Source organism: Phascolarctos cinereus, unplaced genomic scaffold, assembly GCF_003287225.1.
Source record: "Phascolarctos cinereus isolate Bilbo 61053 unplaced genomic scaffold, phaCin_HiC Scaffold_3;HRSCAF=262, whole genome shotgun sequence".
In the NCBI taxonomy this organism is placed as follows: domain Eukaryota; kingdom Metazoa; phylum Chordata; class Mammalia; order Diprotodontia; family Phascolarctidae; genus Phascolarctos; species Phascolarctos cinereus.
Window position 1 is genome coordinate 147694070 of NW_027555736.1, and position 19899 is coordinate 147713968.

Genomic DNA, 19899 nt, shown 5'->3' on the forward strand with positions numbered 1-19899 from the left:
GTATGATTCATAGAAAAAGAGAATTTAGGAGGAGAGGATTCAAATTTTAGACATATTTAGTTTGAGGTTCCAGGTATAGAGAGAGCCAGGAAGAAATTGGAAATAATCTATTTCTTACATATGCAAGGAGCCAACTCTCTTATAGTGCCATATTTGACTACCAACAAATGTACTTGATTTTTTAATTTTTTCTATGTGTTAAAATATACCTGATAGATTATTAACAAGCGGGCACTATATTCCTCTCAAAGTTCTTACATCATAAATTATTCCTAACAGCAATAAAGTCTTGAGACTTTGGGGGGAAAACCCACAAATATACCAGAATGTATATCTCCAAAGTAGTCACCTGAGAAGACTACATATCTTCCAGTAATGTTACCATAATTCTAAACCTTTTTAAGTTTTAACTTTGAAATTGTCCTTAGAGATTGTCACTGTTTTTTTTTTTGAAAAGTTGTATTGATGCATTTTGTTTTTATACCATAGTCACTTGGTGATATATCACCATTTTCAATGACCCTTTATTACTAAAATCAAAACAAAAAAATAGGTGAATGAAATCAGTCAGTACAACATAATTAACACGCAATGTATGGAGTATTCCTTACCTAAAATCTCCACCTTTCCACAGAGTATCACACATTCTTTTGAATATAATCAGTAGTATCAAATATTTGGCCTTCGAGGAGTAGATTTAGACAAAATTTCATTCAGTCAAATAGAGGAGCATCATTTTGGGTCAGATAAATGGAATCCATATACCCAAATTTGTATGATATGAAAACAAGTTCTCAAGGCAGTCCAGAGAATAGTTGAAAACAAATTTTGAGCAGTGGCATTATCTGTGGAATCAGTGCACTGCTTCCAAAAATAACAAAGTCTTTAAGTTTTTAGTTGGGTCATTTGTGGCTTTAAATAAATCCCATTGCTTTATAGTCAGACACTGTGATTATTGTTCTTAGAACATTTTTGTATTTATGGTGCTCCTGGTAAACTTTTTTTTGTCATTATTGCAGACAGAGCACTTATTCTGGAGTCATAGGATCTGGGTTCAAATATAGCCTCTTACACTTCCTGTGTGACCTTAGGCAAGTCACTTAACTTCCTCAGGCCTCAGTTTCCTCATCTCTAAAATAAGAGTATTGGACTAAATGGCTTTTGAGGGCCCTTTCAGTTCTAGATCTGTGATCCTATAGGAATAAAAACTCTTATCATAGTTTGCGTTTGAGGAAACTGATATACAGTACTATATAGCCCTTGTTCTGTCATTTTTTAAATTTCTACAATGGCCATATTTTGAGCCCTGTCTTGACTAGGCTTCTCTTTTTCTTGACACAGTTTTAACAGACATATAATCGTACTCTTGGGAGTAAGGTGAAAGTGACTAATTGTGCTCTCAGATAGCTAAGTGCAAATGTGGGTCACTTAATTGCAGATGTAAAATTTATGCCCATCACAAAGCAAATTGGGCTAAAAACCAATTTGACCCTGGATATTTAGTGTGTAACATGGGGGAAGGGGGATGTACAAAAAAAGCTGCCCTAGTGCAATCTTTGCCATAGTGTTATTTATATTAAATAACCACATTTGTTTATCTCTACAGGAGGATCTTTGGATGTGTATAGGAAAATTCCAGAGCATGTCCTGGGAAGAATTGCAGTAGCAGTGAGTATTTGGCTTTCACCTTGTGATATTTGGGTGATGAACTCTTTGTAGTTAGCCTCCTGCCTTTTCTGCACTCTGGCCCTTAGCCTTCTTTTTCTATAAGTCTTGATAGGAGAGGAGGCCAGTGTGCTGCTTGGGATTTTCTTTATCCCTCCTCTGCTCTTGTACTTCTTGTACAAGATCACTTCTTCCTATGTACTAAAATTCATTGGATTTTCCAGATTTGCTAGAAAGGATAATGTTTCCTGGTTTTTGTTTGATTTATTTTAGAGATGGAAAATGTCTTTACAATTAGACAATTTGTAGCTACCAATTACAAAATGAGCCAGTTTGTGCATAAGTAACTACTTCATTCTGAAGGAATGAGGAAACTTTCATTCTGAAAGAAATAAACCTAGGTTCAAATGTCCACTTTAGTGATGTTGATATAATAACAGGCAAGTCCCTAAACCTCCTTGAGCTTCAGGCAAATCTTGTAGGATTATAAATTATAGATGGGGTTTGGTCTCCACTGATAGCAAGAGAATTCCTGCACTGATGAAATCATATGCTCTTGATATATTGGTATATACATGTATTATTATGATCATTATCATTGTTATGTATTTACCCTCTCTGAGCCTCAGTTTCCTCAGCGGGTTTTTTGGCTTTCTTTACCACAGTACCTGTCACATAATAAGCACTTAATGAATGTTGTTGACCTGACTTGATTAAATGACCCCTAAAGCTCCTTTCATCCCTAAATCTGTAGTCCTATGGTCTGGGGTGTGTGTGTGTGTGTGTGTTAATTTGTAGTAAGTCTTCAAACCATATCTAGAAATTTGGTCTTTGTGATCATAAACAATTTTCCTGTTCTGTTTTTATAAAGCTGTTTTAATTCCTAGCTATTTACTAATGGAATTTAGATGGATAAGCAAATATTGTATGAATTTTGGATTTCAGATTTGGAATAAATTTATTTTTTTGTTTTGTTTTGGGGTTTTTTTTCTAGATTTGGAATAAATTTAGATAAGAGTATCTCACATGGGGTGTGGTAATGTTAAACAATTGCTAGATAGAAGGTGCTCTCATAACTTAGGCAGTTTAAAGCATAACAAAGTGATTATACCATGTACCATTTAATTAAATGGCTGATTTTCGCATTCATTATACATCAAACTGACAACTTAAATCCTTTAATCCAACATGGACAGTTATTTCCTCTTAGTTCATTGTAATTCACAGCTTTACTTTTTTCTCTCTAATTATTGGTGTGAACTACCCAGGGTGAGGGGAACTTTCTTGCCTTAACAACCAGTGCTGTTAAGGAGCTCATAATCAACATATTTTGGTGGAGTATTTTTGCCATGGATTTGGAATTCTTTAAATCAAGATTTCAGGTGAAAATAAAATTGTTTCATTTCCTCTTCTAAGTGTGAGTGATATGATATTGCTTTTAGCAGTCCGTGGCTCAAAAATTTAATAGATCATTTAATAAAAGGCAGAAAAGGGAAAGTAAAGATCCACATTAAAAAAAATACACACAAAAAAAGGTGCACATTCTCCTCTTAAACTTCATATCAATAGGAACACACTTTCGCTAGTCTCCTCTGATTCCATAAGTCTCATTTTGTGCAGTGGGGCCACACAAGGTCCCTGTCTTGTTTACTCTGCTGTCCAGAGAAGGGATGGAGGCACCAGAAAAAATGGGCACACTCTGCAGCATACATCAACTAATTAAAAGCTTGTCAATTTTTAAAAAATCACACTACTCTTCACTTTTGCCCTGATCTTTTTATAGCTTTACCTTCTTTTTAAATGTGTGCTTTTCCCCTTGCCTTTGTGACTAACCTAGTTATAGAGAATAATTATAATAGCTCACACTTTATATAGTACCTTTCAGATTTGCAAATTATCTCATTTGATCCTCATACCAGCACTGTGATGCAAGTTCTATTATTTTCTCCATTTTGTGGATAAGGAAACTGAGGAATAGAGAGGTTATGTGACTTACTTAGGGTCTCAGAGTTGGTGAATGTCCAAGTGGAATTTGAGCCCAAATCTTCCTGACTTCAGGTGCAGAACCCTACATTTAGAATCATAAGACCTGAATTCAGTTCCCAGCCCTGACACTTATTTTTGTGTAACTTTTGGCAAGTCTTTTTATCTGGTCAGGGAAGATGAGAGCCTCAGTTTCCTCATCTGTCAAATTAGAGTATTATAGTTAAATACCCCCAGGTCCCTTCCAGCTCTATACTCTTATGTCAGGATTCTTAATTTGTCACTTTTTCTAATGTCTTCTAGATCCTAATCTTATAAAATGACTCTTCCCTGTCCCCTATTCCCCACCTCAAAGATCTTTCTTTTTAGGAAACATAAGTGGGTTAGCAAAGCCTTGTCTGTCTTCCCAAATTACTGCTGATGAATACCAAGCTGACAAAAAGTTGTGGTCAGCAAAAGAGGAGAAGAAAGAGGAAAGGATTTAGAAAACGCAGAGGACTGGGAAGTGATAGCATTCAAAACAAAATCAGCAAAAGATAGAACCACATTTGTTAAGCACCTGCTTTTTATAAGCAAATAGCCAGGCCCTGGAGATACAATAACAAAAGTGAAAATTCCTTTCCTCAAGAATTCTACTGCTTACTTATCACTTTCAATCTAATTATAAGTTGTAGCCTATAGTTGAATAGTATCTCAAAAAAAAAATCTTTAATGACATTGGTTTGGGTACTCCCTCCACTAATATAAATCACACCTCCTGCAGAGATGGACTTAAGGAATTACTGTGATTGAATAGGTAGGTAGGTAGATAGATAGATAGATAAAGTTTGGATTGACTTTTAGTTAATGAATATAGAGAGATTAGTTCGTATGACCAACCAGAACTTCCATTCCACTAACATAGCCTTCAAGAGCCCAGAGTCACCCACCCCCAGGCCACGATGAGGCATTGGAGTAGGACTTTATTGGAAGTAGTTTGATAAAGAGACAATTCAATAAATGTCCTTCCAGAATGATACCAGTTTCTAGTATCCATGATTACCTCCTTGGAGAGGCAGTCGTCTAGGACAGCATGAGTATTGTCCTAGAAGAGGGGTCAGCAACTGTTCCAACCTCAGGGCCAAGCAGTACCCAGGGTGCCATTGCCAGGGAAGAGGACATGAAAAAGTAGGAGCAGCATCAGGAGAAAAGGAGGGAGAAAGAGGAAAAAGGGAGAGGAAACTTTTAAAAGAAGAGAGAAAAAAGGAAGAGATAAAACTGGACAGTAATAGATCAAAACAAATAATTCTCTCAACGTCTGCCCCTTTTTACATGTAGAACCCTGTAGCCAAAGAATTATTCTTGGATCCAAGCACTGAAATGAAAGGCAGGGATCCAGAGAAAAGGAGGCAATAGTGGCTCTCCTAGTTGTTTCAGTAATATTTTACTCAGATCTTTGAGATAGGGGATGAATGATGGCAGATTGTATAATTGAAACATGATCTGGTTAGCTTCAGCTTTTTCTCTGGTGCAGTGTTTGCTTTCCTCCTCCCAGCTGGAGCCTCTAAGAAATGCTGCTTGCTGATCCTTCTTTGCCTGAACATTGTTTTTTCACTTCTGTTTCTGAACTGATGACATTGTGCCTTGTATTTTGAGTGCTAATGTTGATTGAAGTTGTCCCTGAAAGGATGTGCACTTGAACTGTCAGAGAGTGAGTGATTGACAATAGGCATGAGTACTTTGAGTGTCAAGGCTTTGTCAAGGCATTGTTGTAAAACTTAGTCTACTGAATACCAATAATGCCCCCTAGGTTTTCTATAAGCAGGTTTCTGGTTTTTTTGTAGAATGATACTTCTCCTGGACTCTTAGGAGGAAAATGTAGTGTATGTCAACCAAACTTTAAAATAACATGGGTATAGTTTAAAATTTTAGGAAACACTTGCTAAAACTTTTCCTTTGTCTTTTTTCCCTTTTCACAATTTGTGATAAATTGTATTTCACACAAGGAGTTTTCTGCCTATTTATTGGCTCTCAAAGATTTTCACTAGTGTATTGCCTTTAATGAACAAATTTTGTATAATTACATATATATTCAAGCCTAGAAATTAAACCTAACATCATTACAAGTACCCAAGGGATACTTGACTTCTTATTCCAAAAAGATGGCCCTTTCTATGACTTAGAGAGAAAATTGTTAGCTATTAGCTAGTATTATTGTAATGGAGTTTAAAAAAATTTGTCTCTACCTTCTGAACAGCTAGATGGTGTGGCAAATAAAGTACTGGGTCAGGAATCAGGAAGACCTGAGTTCAAATTTGGCCTCAGATACTAATTAGCTGTGTGACCCTGGCCAAGTCACTTTACTTCTCTTTGCCTCAGTTTCCTCAACTGTAAAGTGGGAGTAATAAGAATACCTGTATCCCTGGGTTGTTGTGAGGATTAAATGAAGTAATGTTTATAAAGTGTCTAGCACGTTGCCTGGCACATAGTAGGAGCTTAATGAATGCTTGTTCCATTCTCTCTTTCCCATCCCTTCTGTGACTAATAAATACATTCTTCTTTATACAGTGTGGTTTCTTATTTCACTTTCTGGGAAGTAGGTTCAACACCACACAAAAATTTCCTCTCCTAAAGCAGGAATTCATTTTATGTGAAATTTTCACTGGTAGATTATCTTTAGAAGCAATTATCTCTTCTTAGACTACTATACAAACACAGAGTGAAATTGATTACACCATGTTAGTGAACCTTTTGGAGTGCAGAACTGTACGTGTACAATTAAAATATGTTAACCTCTGTCCACCATTAATTGATAAATAAGATTTTGTCTTGCCCTAGATCTTTAGTGACATCTTTTGAAATTTTACTGACTTTACTTTCCATGTTTTCTTTCTTTTCTCATATTCTTAGGATTTCTGTTGAGATACTTACCCAATGAGTTTCCAGATCTAATTTCATTGTTTTCAAAATAAGTCAGTTCCATGACCACCTCTTATTTTGGAGGATTGTTTTGTGTATATCCTACTCTGTATCTTGAAGTTCTTATTTTTATATGATGTATATTTTTTATGTCTCACAAAATTCACATGAGGTATTTTAAGTAGATTTTGACAATCAGGGTTAATTAACTTGTGAATAGAAAACCTTGAAATTTGCAAATCCTGCTCTTGAGCAGTTCACTTGAGGAACTCTTTGAAATGCTGGGATAATTACCAAAGTGTGCCCTTATGCACATATGCTGATGGTTTGTGAAGAAAGCAGTCACTTGCACTTTGATAACTTATTAGTACAGATTCAAAACCTGGCTAGTACCAACTCTGGGTTGTCTCATTAGAAGGCATTATGCATTGGTAAACGAGGATAGGTGGACAGTCTCATGATTGTAGTTGACTCATGGTTGTTGACGTGGGTTGCTGAGAGTGGAAAATCGAATCACTCTGATTCCAGTGTTTATATTGTCTTATTGCACAGTCTCAACTTTTTTGATCTTTTCTGCTCCCCTGTGCAGGCTCTCTGCCAGACTAGATGACAGCACTCCTCCTAACACAGCTTTGCTCTTTTCTTTCCTGCTTCTAACTGGTCATTGTTCTCTTTTCTCCCTATTGAAAACCTACCTGTCCTTCGAGGCTTGAATAATCTCACCTCCTTTTTGAAGCTTTCCCTGACCAGGTTAATTGTTCTTCTCTGAACTTCTGTAGACTTACTGTTTGTACTACACATTTTACATTTACATTTGTTTATTACTTTGTACTATTGAAGTCTTATGTACGTATATCTTATCTTCATAATTAGATTGAAGGGGGATGGCAGAGAGACCAGACCATGTCTTATATTTCTTTGTGTGTCTCACAGCTTAGCATTGTGTCTTACACATATCTAATAGATGTTAAATAAATATTGATTGCTTTGAAATCTGATTTAATCATGGAGTTTTTTTATTTTAAAATTTGTAGTTTAAAACATTTTTGCCTTTTCTCTTTTTCTTTTCTAAATTTAGGTTGTTAAAGGCCTAACCTACCTGTGGAGTTTAAAGATATTACATAGAGGTATGTGTTGGACTTAAGTTTTCCCTTATTTGTAAAATTAACATTTGGCCTAGTGTTTAAGAGATAGTGACACATCTTTATGACTTTCAAAATAGGAGTTTTGGAAGGTTTGGGACATAAAAAGTTGTCATGGCATATGGTGTTTTTAAAAAAATTTATTGCCTCCATTCCTGTCATTGGAAATATATAGTTTCTTGTTGTACCATATTTGGAACATATATATGCTTAAGCAAAGCTGCATAAAAACTTTCTTGGAATTTGTAGATGACATTGCCCCATTCTGTTACTTAACTCTAATTAGTTAAAAATTTTCACTTTCAACAAATTTGCCTTCCTTTTATTCACTTAGTGGTTTCAGATGTTGTAATAGTATGCCTTAAGAGTACAGTTATCCCTTCCACATTGCAACTTTCCCCATTGTGGTTTCAGTATATTGGGGGTTGGCAATTAAATGGCAATTTGGGGGGAGTTTTGCAGAAGATGCCGATGACGTGAAGGCCAGCAGATGTCACAGAAAAAGTTTAGAGACTCAGAAATGCATAAAATATATGCATAGTATTGTATGATATCAACATATTTTATCTTTGAATACCTTAATAATTCAGAGTTCTTCTCTGGTAGGAAGGGAGGGCCAAAAAATTTTATGCAAATTTTCTAAATTACAGGGGCAGCATGCCCCTAACCCCACGATATGGAAGGGATAACTGTAGTTTCTTATACTTTTAATTTAAAACTTTAAATAAGAAATCAGTGAAATAGTCAGAAGTCTGCCTGGTCTATTTATAAAACAGATGAGAAGATAATCTGATAACTGTTGAATGTTACATAAGGAACCTCCCTCCTCTTGCTTGTTTTAATGTTCCCAAAATGTCTGGATTCATTTGGAGCAAATTATTAAGTAAGAAACAGACTATTACAAAGCAACTTCAGGGCCTAATGTTAGTAACAGTACTGTTTAATTTTACACATCTGCTCATTCTAGACTTATGCACAGTTGGGAAATGCAGTAGCACACACATTAGATGTGATTAAAGGAAACATTTTTTTAAAAAAGGTATAAACTATGAGAGAAAAAAACAACTCATGTTTTCAATTGTTGTATCACATCTGTTACTAAGGCTTTTGGTTTTTTTTTCTTTTTTAATCCTAGTGATTCCAGATTTCTTCCTAAACCTGTGCTTTGCAGACTGAAATGTCCACTCATTCTGTGTTCTGTAAGAATTGTACTGGTTAGATAAAACTTCAAACTAAATTTCTCCTTAAAACCATTACTACTGTCATGGGGACAGCTAAATGAATGGTGTGGTGGATAGCGTACTGACTGGGTCTGGAGTCAGGAATACCTAAGTTCAAATCTGGCCTCAGATATTTACTGGCTATGACCCTGGACAAGTTAGTTAACCTCTCTTTGCCTCAGCTTCCTCATCTGTAAAATGGGAATAATGATAGCACCTAAATCCCAGAGTTGTTGTGAGGGTCAAATGAGTAAATAATTGTAAAGCACCTTGCACAGGGCCTGGTACATAATAAGTGCTGTATAAATCTTAGCTATTATTATTATCATTATTGTTATTATTATCCCTTTTTTAGTGTGCAGTTGATATAAAAATAAACAATCAGGAACCTTGTCTGTGGTGACTCAAAAATAATTTTGCTCTGTGTGTGTGTGTGTGTGTACACATATCCAGTGACAATAGATGGGGGAAAAAATGAAAAGCTTGTATTAGCTTTATTTATAGATGATATTATGTACCTCCTATGAATTTCTTAAGGGTTATGCAATACTCATAGCCTCCTTCACTCCCCAAATAGATGTTATGGGCTTATTCTAATTAACCTAGTGGTCAATTCCTATTGTCATATTGACTTTAGAGGGAAAAAAATGGGATAAGGCAAAACAGCAATTGTCTGTAGAAAAGTCCTAACCCATAGTTCCATGAAAATTCTCTTTTCTTTAGAATGATCTTTAGCGTTAGTTTATACTTTATGCCAGCAGCATAATCCTTTGGTGGTAGAAGCTGCTTATCAGGTAGACCTTTTTTGCTGTGAAACCTGGGAATCTTCTGAAAATCCTTCTGAGAAATTCAGTAGCTATGAAGTTTTAGTAAACCTGCAATCATATTTAGTTTGTCTTTTTAAAATTAGAAGACCTATAGATAATTCCAGTCTTTTGAAGGTTTCTGAATGAGATCTTGTTAGCAGCAACACTTAGACATGCCATTCTTATTTCTTCTAGGAATGTCATACAAATTATCTGGGTTGTTAATCCAGGTGGGTTATTTGATTCTTTTTTTGTACTATTGATGTTAGGGAAATATCTATTTATTTTTCCCTTCTATTGAAATAGGCTGCTGAAGAAGTAGCTGTTTCAAATGGATTTACACGTTGCTATGTCGTTTTCTAAGTCAATTGATATGTGGTTTTATAAGTCAGTCACAGAGGGTCCCTCTTTATGTTTGAATTTGACACCCCTGGGCTAGACTAACACATTATCAGTCGAGAAGTCCTGCTTCTCCCTGCCTGTATTTGCTGACTAGTGGTCGCCCTAGCATGGAGGGTGACTGATGTATGTAGTCTTCAGGGCTATGGACAAGTATTATTTTGGTGCACCCACGACTCAGCTACCCAAGCTTTCTTTAGTGTGGCAGCAGTAGCATTTCAGTGCAATTGCCATGTATTCATCTGAATACACACACAAATCATAGAACTTATAGCCAAATCTATTTGAGAGACATATTACAGGAGTCTCTGAGAGGCATCATGGCATAATGAATGGTATGTTGGACTTAGGGTCGGGAAGTCCTGGGTTCAAATGCTGCCTTTGACATCTACTAATCATAGCATCACAGACCAGTCACTTAACCTCCTGACCTTCAGCCAGCTTGGAGGATCTGTTGAGTAGTGGAAGAAATTGCATTTTCCATGGTAGAGGGAGTTCTTTCCTTGATATACTGACATTTTGTATCATTGGCATGGATACTTCCACTTCATTGGATGGATTCAGATATTTTTGTGCAAGTAAGTACTCAGGACTCTTTTGCTAAGCCTCTTCCCCAGCCTTAGATGAGCTTCTACGGAGCAAAGTCTTTGCCAATTCACAGTCAATAAGAGGGAGTACCTTAGTGGTTTCTACATGGACCCTTCAAAAGAGAAATCCTTAGTTGACCTTTTTCTTCTCATTCTCTCCTCATTCCCCACTCCCTCCCAGCTTAGATCAGTTTCTTAGTTTACACAAAGTAAAAACTAGGCCATAAAGAATCATATGAGAGGGTAATAGTTAATATCTCATGGTCCAACAATGTTCCCTCAAGGGATTTCAGTTTTAAATAATTGCCATTGTATATATACATATCTGTATCTGTCTAGATAGATAGAATAATGAATTAGAATGCTGTTGCACAGTTATTTCCCACTGTTGAAGAGTGATAAACTATAGAAATAAATATGCCATGGTAATACAACTTATTAAATATGTCTGTGTGTTTAGCTTTGAGTTTCGTGGCTTATGCATTTAAACTTCACCTTCTAGATTTAAAAGCATATGTTTTTATTGAGAAGTAGAAGCTCTCAGACATCCCAGAAGATTTTGTTAAAGAATTTTAGACAGAAATTTACTCTATATTGAGAAGTTACTACCATGCCTATTGATATTTGTAGTTTCTATTGTTCATATTTAATAACTTGGAGTCTACAAAAAAAGATTAAAGATACCATTTTATTTACCAAAAAGCCCCTATTTAATTTTCTCCTTGATTTAAAAAGAAAAAAAATGTAGCTTTTAAGATAGTTCAATCAGGCAATTAAAGATCAGAGCTTTTAAGATCAGCTCAGGCAATTAAATAGGTAATGTAGTTGTTATATACACTTTTACTAGGCAGGCTCATAGCTGCACTTTCTTTAAAATGCAGCAACTCATTTTTATTTTCTTTAAGTGAATTGTGATCAAAATTCCAGCAGTATATTCACCAAATACCAAATTACAAAGGATTCTTCAAGACCAGGGCACTGTGCTTGAAATGGAAAATGCTATGGGGGAGATACTGTGAGGAGACAATGGAACAGAGACCTGGGTAGAATTAACAACAAACAATCATTGGTGTCAGCTTTTCTCAAAATGACTTGGCCATAGAACCCTTTGGGTTCTATAAAAGCATTTTCTTCCTAGGAAAATGAGGAAAAGAAGTATTTTGAGGCTAAATAAGGAAAATTAAAACTATATTCATACCCCTTCCAAGTTATCACATTGATGTGTTATATAATTTTATATTTAACATTTAAGAGGTAAAAATATAGTAGTATCATACTTTATTTTTTTAAATTTTTTTAAATGGTCCTCCTAGTCATTCATACCAGAGTTTCATGGAACATAGGTTGGGAAATGTTCTGAGCTTTTTCACCCAAAGTCTTAATTAAGTTTCCTTTAGTGTGAATTTTGCTTTTCTGTCAAATGCAAGGAATTTGTTGTGTGTTATTTGGAATACAGGAATCAAAGATGAAGAAATGTGTATGTGTTTGGTTACAGAATGAACAAAACTATTTTCCATGTTTAATGGCTTCCTTCTCCACAAAAAGGCCCAATATGATGCATCACTGTGACATGGAGATGACTCTGGGTTCTCAAAAGCTATACCAATGGGCCTCCGACTCTGCTAGGTCTTACCAAACTGGGAAGGCTTTGACTGCAAGCCTGGTGACAGTCTATATCTGTTGTCCAAGGACCAGCCCAGCTAAGTGAAGAGCAGATAGGTGATCAGCTGTTTGACCCTCCTGACCCATCAAAAGAAAATACACAGTGACCCTTTGTGCACTTCTATGGTGACATGACATAGAAGGCATGTTCTCCAAACATCTGCAAACAATAATATAATTGTTGATGTTCTTAATATGCAGTCTGCTATGGGGAACCTGAGCCATCTCTTTATTACCACTCCTGATATCAGTCAAAATCCAGTACATGGTAAGAGTGCTGGCTCTGGAGTCAGAATGCTGCCTCCTCATATTTATCACCTTTGTGACCTTGGGCAAGTCACTTAGTCTCCTTAGGACTCAGCTTCCTCATTTGAAAAGTGAGGGGATTGACTACTTGGCTCCTGAGGCTCCTTCCAGCTCTAGATCTGTGCACCAGCATTAAAACCAGCAGGTTCTTCTTGAAGAGGTGATCAGAGTAACAGAGTAGTTGTACATAGGCCAAAAGTCAACTAGAGACATAGCATAAAACACTAGGTTATCATACTTTGCCATGCTCAGAATGAGTGTAAGCGTACGACACTAAAAATACTTGTAGGTTTGTATCAACATCTGTTACGGAAGACAAGGAAATGGGGAAATTCTATATAGTTTTAATAAGATACTCAAAACTAAGTCAGCATATGTACCTTAATACTTAGTGACCAGGGTAAAGGTGGGCATAGGGAAGGATAGTGAAACTGCTGAAAAATATGATGCAATGTTAAGAAAGACAAGAAAAACCTCTGTATCATGCATGTTATCGTTAAGAAGAGAGTTGAGCACTAAACAGCCTCATTAAAAAAAAGAAATTTACTCTGTCTTAGCAGGAAAAGAAATGACTGGTTACCACTGTGGGGGCTATTTCACAGTCAGCCATGTGATCACATTAATGACTTATTAGAGCATAGGTCGTAGTTGACACCAAATAAGAGAGATAAAAATGACAAGAAGACAGTGCAGTTACAATAGCTTCATACTAACTTATTTAAGCAAGTTGTCTCCTGAAGTGGAGAGAGACAGGAACAGACCAGTTGTCACCAGAGGAGTTTAATGAATACAAAGAATCATTTTAACAGGGTGACCAGAAAAAACAAGAAATTACTTTAGCCAAGTAAAGACATGGCAAACAAGGACAACATGGTATTAGGATACAAGTTCATTTGCAAAATTATATAGAGGAGAATGACATTATAAGCAGTATCTCCTCACAAAATAGTAATAAGCATTTCAGGCAAATATTAGTCTGCAAGCAGGTTGATATGAGACCCGACCAAGCTAGATCATTCTAAAAGCATTTGTAAATAAAACTGGGAGAATAGTAAAGAAATATGAAATAGCACAAATGTGCCAGCATTTCAGTGGTGACCTATTTTCACTGGCAACAATGGTGGAACTACCATTTTTGGATTCTTGTCACCTTGGCATGTGATAAACTGTGAGAAAGTAGCAATGCTGCTTCAGAAGTTAGAAAGAAATGGGTGCCCCAGGTAATTTTAAAGTCTCAGGGATCGGTTTTCAGGTTATGTGAGAGAAGTAAAAATGACCAAAAAAAAGAAAAATATCATAAATGGTATTTCTTTTTTGTCACTTCCTCCCTAGTCCCCCAAAAGATCAAGAAGCCATCAACAGATACTGACCCATATGTTGACTTTCTCATCTCCAGATCATCTTTTTGAGAACAGTCTGTGTATGCATCAGGGGTATCTTTTACCAAGATGTGAAAAGGGAGCAAACAGGCTTTCACAGCTTGTTTTTTGTAGCAGACCACAATTTTAATTACATGATTTACTGGCAAGAATAGAGATGTTTTAATAAGATTCCACTACCTATTGTCTGTTCATTTTTAAAAATATACATTTAACTTAGGCAAAATACAGCCTTAAAGATTCTCTACAAATAAACTGTCACAGCCCCCCCAGTGAAAGTTGGAATACTGGTACTGGTGGACCCAATTTGTTGTTCAGTTATGTCTGACGCTTCATAACCCCATGGACCACAGCACACCAGGTCCTTCTGTTCACTGTCTTTCCAGGTTCATGTTCATTGTTTCCATGATAACACACCTTCTGAAACAGAAACTAGGAGGCAATCAGCAGCCCACAATTCAGATATACCATATTATACAGAATCTGATTTTAAGGACTTTCATCACAGCCTCACACCACATACGTTGCAGTGGGGAGGGTACTAGCAGCCAAGTCACAACCCTCCTTCCTTGTATACTCTCTATACTTATGCTCATTTTCAGGCTGCTCCCTCTGTTCTCATGCCAGCTTCCAAACTCCACACTGATTCCTCTCATGTTGTAATTTCATCTCTAGAACATGCTACTATTGGACTCCCTAATCGTAAGTGTCCACACCTAGAACACACGTGCATTAAATAACTCCCTACCTGCTACTGGACTCACAGCTCAGACTAGTCTCCTAGACTTCTTTCAACATATATTGTATTATCCCTGAGACTACTATCTGATGTTCCTAAATACCCCTGTGAAGAACTGTAGACAGTTGCTTCCTTCTTGCAGCCACCCCTCTCATGACAGGATACAAAGAAGGAATCTTCTACAGCAGGGGGTACCTATCTCTTCCTGTTCCCCCTTTCAGCCTGACAGCATCCCAAATATCTGACAGTAACTTCCTTCCAACTCCTGTTTTTCCCTTCTCTCCTTCCAAGGGTGAGAGTTACCCTGCCATAAAGCAGGGAAAACTGCCTAACTCCTGCTGGGCTCATGAGTCTGTACCGCAGAGCACTACTACTACCTTGTCTTCCTGGAGTTTCCTTGTCCAGAATCTTTGCAACATTCATTTTCTTGGTTCTTCCTTCTGCCTGTCTTTCGAAGAGCTGAGAAATGCTAAGGGCCACGTTGTTCCATGTGTCAGCCATTCTTTTCAGTATCTGAAAGTATCAGACCCAAAGAAAAGGTCTGAATTTAAAGGTCCACCACACTTCCTTACCCCCATATGTAAGGACCCTCCTCAGGGCTGGAAGGGTATTGATATTCCTTTTCTAACCCTTGTTTCTCATCATATGAATCATGGGAAATTTACCTTGGCTGTCCTCTGTGCACTTTCTGTCAAAGTGGCATTAGTCCAGGTATCATGATAAGGCTAGTACCACGTAGACAAAAACAAACAAAAAACTAGACCTGAAGACTCAGTATGGCTCTGTACTTGGGAAATGAGACTTCAGATATGGTTCTTTCCCTCAAGCTCCCTTGCCTCCTCACAGGCTCCCTATCTCCATCCTGAATCTTCAACCAGTAACAGTGGCAATCAGATGATCTGGAATTGTACTGAAAACACAGGCCATGATTTCCCCTGTACTGGCAGTTACAGGAAGCTGCCTGGGCCAAGTAGGTCTTAGCTACATGGCTTTGGTCTTCCTGTTGACCTCCCTATCCTGGCTAGCTTGAGATCCTATACTCACACCCTCTCCTGATGTTTATCTTTTCTCCAGTTGGATAAGAAGGTCCATCAGATATAGTAAGTTATCTCTGGCAAGGTACTTACTAGGCCACCTTAAAATGCATCTTTCAAACCCTTCTTTAAAACCACTTCTTAGGGCCGCTAGGTGGCACAGTAGATAGAGCACTGGCCCTGGAGTCAGGAGGACCTTTGTTCAAATCCAGCCTGAGACACCAGTTCTGTGACCCTGGGCAAATCACTTAACCCCAATTGCCTTGCAAAAAAAAAATTGCTTCTTCCCAGATTCATGTAGCGAAAATTCATGTAAGAGTCTCATCCCCTAAGTGATGCTTGAAGCTAAAGCATAATGTCTTTTGAGGATAACTAAACCTTACCTGAAACTCAGGCTTAAAGCTGGTAGTTCCCCAGTAGTGAGCTGTCTTCTATCAAGTAAAGTGCATTTCTGTCCAGATTCCCAGTTACAAAAGTCCCTTTGGTTGAAAGGGTGCAGAGCTGGCACTGCTCCCCCAAAAAGCTAGGACCCTGTCCAGCTTCCTCAGAGAAATAGGCAGGGGGTTATAGTTGTTTTCTCCTGTGGATTGGTAAAACAGTAAGGCATCATCTGACTGGGGCAATATTCTTGTTCCAGGAGCTTAGCTATAAAAGTCTGGAGCTCTCAAAGGTTTGTACCTCCTCACTAACACATCCAAAGTAACAGGATGAGGGGGCCCTGCTTTTGCCATGTTGCTGATGAATCGATCACATGCTCGTATCTCTTTTCCCCTCAACCATGACTTCTCCCCTATCCCCTCAGGCATGAGCTTCAGAAGTAAACCAGAAGGAGCTCAAAGGCCACACTGGACAAAATCTGTTCTCACAGGGTCTTCCAAGCTTATGTTAAAAATCATATAAGGTACCATGACAGATGCAGCCACAGGAATAACCATGTTCAATATCAAGCGAGGCATAAAACAGGAAAATATTCACCTAAGATATTCAGTGGTGTTGGGGAAGAATAGAACCCAAATAGAAGAGGGATTCCCTATTGATGGTGAGATTCACCAGATGTTCCTCTTTGTGGATGACATTGTGCAGGTTGCCTAGAACACTGTAGGGCCTTCTTTATGAAATCCATGATCATTCCAAAGAGATTAGCTATCCACTTTGGAAAAACAAAGTGATGAAAAATGCATATTGCCAATCATGACATGCAAGTTGAACAGGCAGCCCACTGAGTTCAGCTATCAGTATATAGGTCTTGAACAAACACTGCAGATGGCCAGCAGAATGGGCCCAGAATTGAATAGGAGATAGAAATTGGACTGGATTACATTTGAGAAATTATGTAGTGAACCCATGCTGCTTACTGCTGTAGAAGTTCATCTTTTTTTAATGCCAATATTCTTGCAAAAATATATCATGTCTTCCAACTATCAAGCACCCTGATCTTAGAAGAATCAAAATTGTCAGTTACCCAAAGGGTTATGGAAAGATGCACAGAGGAAGTAGTACTAGGTTTCCCCTCCGTGGAGGTCTTCGAGCAAAGGCTGGGTGACTGTTTGTCTGGAATGATCATGGAGGGATTGTTTCTCTGTGTTGGACCTGAAGACAGTTGAGGTTCCTTCCAACTACGAGATTGTGTGATCCCAAGTAAACAACCTGCAGTATTTTACCAATTATCACATGCACACAAGAAAAGGCATCAAAGTTACCAAGGAAATGTATGAAGAGAAAAAGAGTTGGACTGCTTAGGTATCAAGAGTGAAATTTTACCTGGAAAGACTTGTATGGACTGATGCTGAGTGAAGTGAGCAGAACCAGGAGAACATTGTGCACAGTAACAGCCATGTTGTGCGATGACTAACTTTGATAGACTTAGCTCTTTTCAGCAATGCTAGGATCTAAGACATCTCCAAAAGTCTCATGATGGAAAATGCCACCCACATCCAGAGAAAGAACTATGGCATTTGAATACAGATCTAAGCATCCTATTTGCTCTTTTTTTCTTTTGTTTTGTTTTTTCTTCCTTGTGTTTCCTCCTAGTGGTTCTAATTTTTCTTTTCAATATGACTAATGTGAAAATATGTGTAATAGAAATGTGTATGTAGAGCCTATATCAGATTGCATGCCGTCTTGGGGAGGGAGGCGGAGAAGGAGGGAGAGAAAATTTAAAACTCAAAAGCCTATGGAAGTGCATATTGAAAACTAAAAATAAATTAATTTTTTTAAAAAAGAGAAGGCCTTTTATACTTAGGGCCTTTTCTGGGGTTGCTCCTGAAGTTTACACTCAATCTTGTAAGTTGGGTCTCCATATGGGAGATTGCTAGCCTCATGTTCTAAAGATAACCGTGTAGTAATCTACTTGGCTTTTAGCAAAGGCATTTACTAGGGTGGTATAACAAAAATATTGGGTGTAAGATATTTCTGCTCTATCTCCACTAAACCTGGGGCATACTCTTCACCAATTCCCACAATATCTGTGACAGAGTGAACTAAAACTTAAGGGTACAAGATTCATAAAGCAAACATGTAAGGAAATATAGCAAAGAAAAAATAGCAAAGGGATAATCGACAGCTCTTGGTCATGAAAAACCCTCCTCCCTTTATAGTGTTCTCACACGATCTGTTTGTCACATCTCACTCCTACATCCTACAGCTGCCTAATTTCTCCAGTGACTCTTTCCACATTCCTCTGTTATTGGTATGTCTGATCCCAGTGCTTCCTCTGCCATCAGCCAGTGCTGCTTTAGTGGATGTAATAGCCTCCATTTCATGGGCCTTGCAGGACTTTGCAAGCTGAACTTTGAACTTTGAAAACTCACAAGGTGCCTAGACATTTCCATCTTGGAATATCCATTTGCCTAAGATCAGGAAAGAATAGAGAGAGGTGCCCAGGTCCGTATAGCTATATAGAGGTTGAGTGAAGGACAGGGCAGCTGCCTTCTCCCTTTACCCTCTTGAGACCAACTCAAAATAGTAAATACACTTCACAACCAAAAAGCAAGAGGACCCCCAGACTCCAGTAGCTCGCTTTTTTATAAACTTCGAGTCATCAGATCTTGTGGATCAGAGGCCTGTTAGGGAGTTCTTCATCATAAGCTCTTGTGCATGGCTAGAAGTAGGCTCCCCACAAGTTTTCAAGTGGGCACTTGAAACCAGGTAGGGAGTATCTGTGTATACTTCAAAGAATGACCCCATGGGCTGTTCACCCACAGGACATACTGACATCCACAAACTATTTAAAAAAACAAAAAGCAAAGGAAGGCCTCTGGCACTTTTGGTGCTTGGTGCTCTGTGGAGAATTTATGGAAAAACAGACAAAAGTTACACAGGATAGGTAAGCATGAAAGATTTATGATCTGCAAGAAGGGGGAAACCCACACTGAAGAAGCATGGAATCATCAATGGATTAAGTAAATGGCTTCCTTTTAGTACACTGTTCCTGATTTTTAGCTGCATGGATAATTCTTTATTATTGAGAGGCAGGGTTAAATAGTGGGTACAGTGCTAGACTTGGAATCAGGAAGACCCAGATTCAAGTCCTGTTTCTGATACGTTCTTGCTGTGTAACTGTGGGCAATAATTCAGTTACCTTCTCAGAGCTGCAGGCAATCTTCTCAATTATCAATGAGTTGTGATTGGTGTTTATGGAGAAAATTTCCACACTGGGAGTTCCGTCACTATGTGTGTGCCCACACACAGAATCCTCAAGTATTGTTGTAATTTGCTGTTATAAAATACCATTATTGATATCCTCCACTTAAATCATATTGACATGGCGTGTCAAAGCTATGCCAATAGAGCTCCAGTTCTGGACGCTGTGATATAGTAATGGAATGAATATTGAATTTGGGATAAGAAAACCTGAGTTACTGCTTCTGTGACTTTGGACTTCCCCTCTCTAAATCTCATTTTCTCCATATGTTAAATAAGGTTGTTGGATTAGATGACCTCTAAAGTCTAGGCTCAGAGATAGACTATTTGTAACCCAAGGACCAGTCTACCTAAGAGGCACAACCCTAAAAGTTGGTGTCTGGGTATTAAATATTTTGGGCCAGAGAAATTTAAGAAAACGGTCTTTTAAAATGAAG

General features: G+C 37.8%; 1 protein-coding gene across 8 annotated transcripts in view; it reads left to right on the forward strand.

Moving 5' to 3' along the window:
- MAP2K5 (mitogen-activated protein kinase kinase 5) overlaps window positions 1-19899 on the forward strand; it is a 282818-nt gene that overhangs the window by 126325 nt on the left and 136594 nt on the right. For all 8 annotated transcript variants that reach the window (XM_078151216.1, XM_020982680.2, XM_020982672.2 and 5 more), the window contains 2 exons: window positions 1607-1668; window positions 7625-7673. In XM_078151216.1, the coding sequence (XP_078007342.1) occupies window positions 1607-1668; window positions 7625-7673 (111 nt within the window). The remainder of the gene's footprint in view (window positions 1-1606; window positions 1669-7624; window positions 7674-19899) is intronic.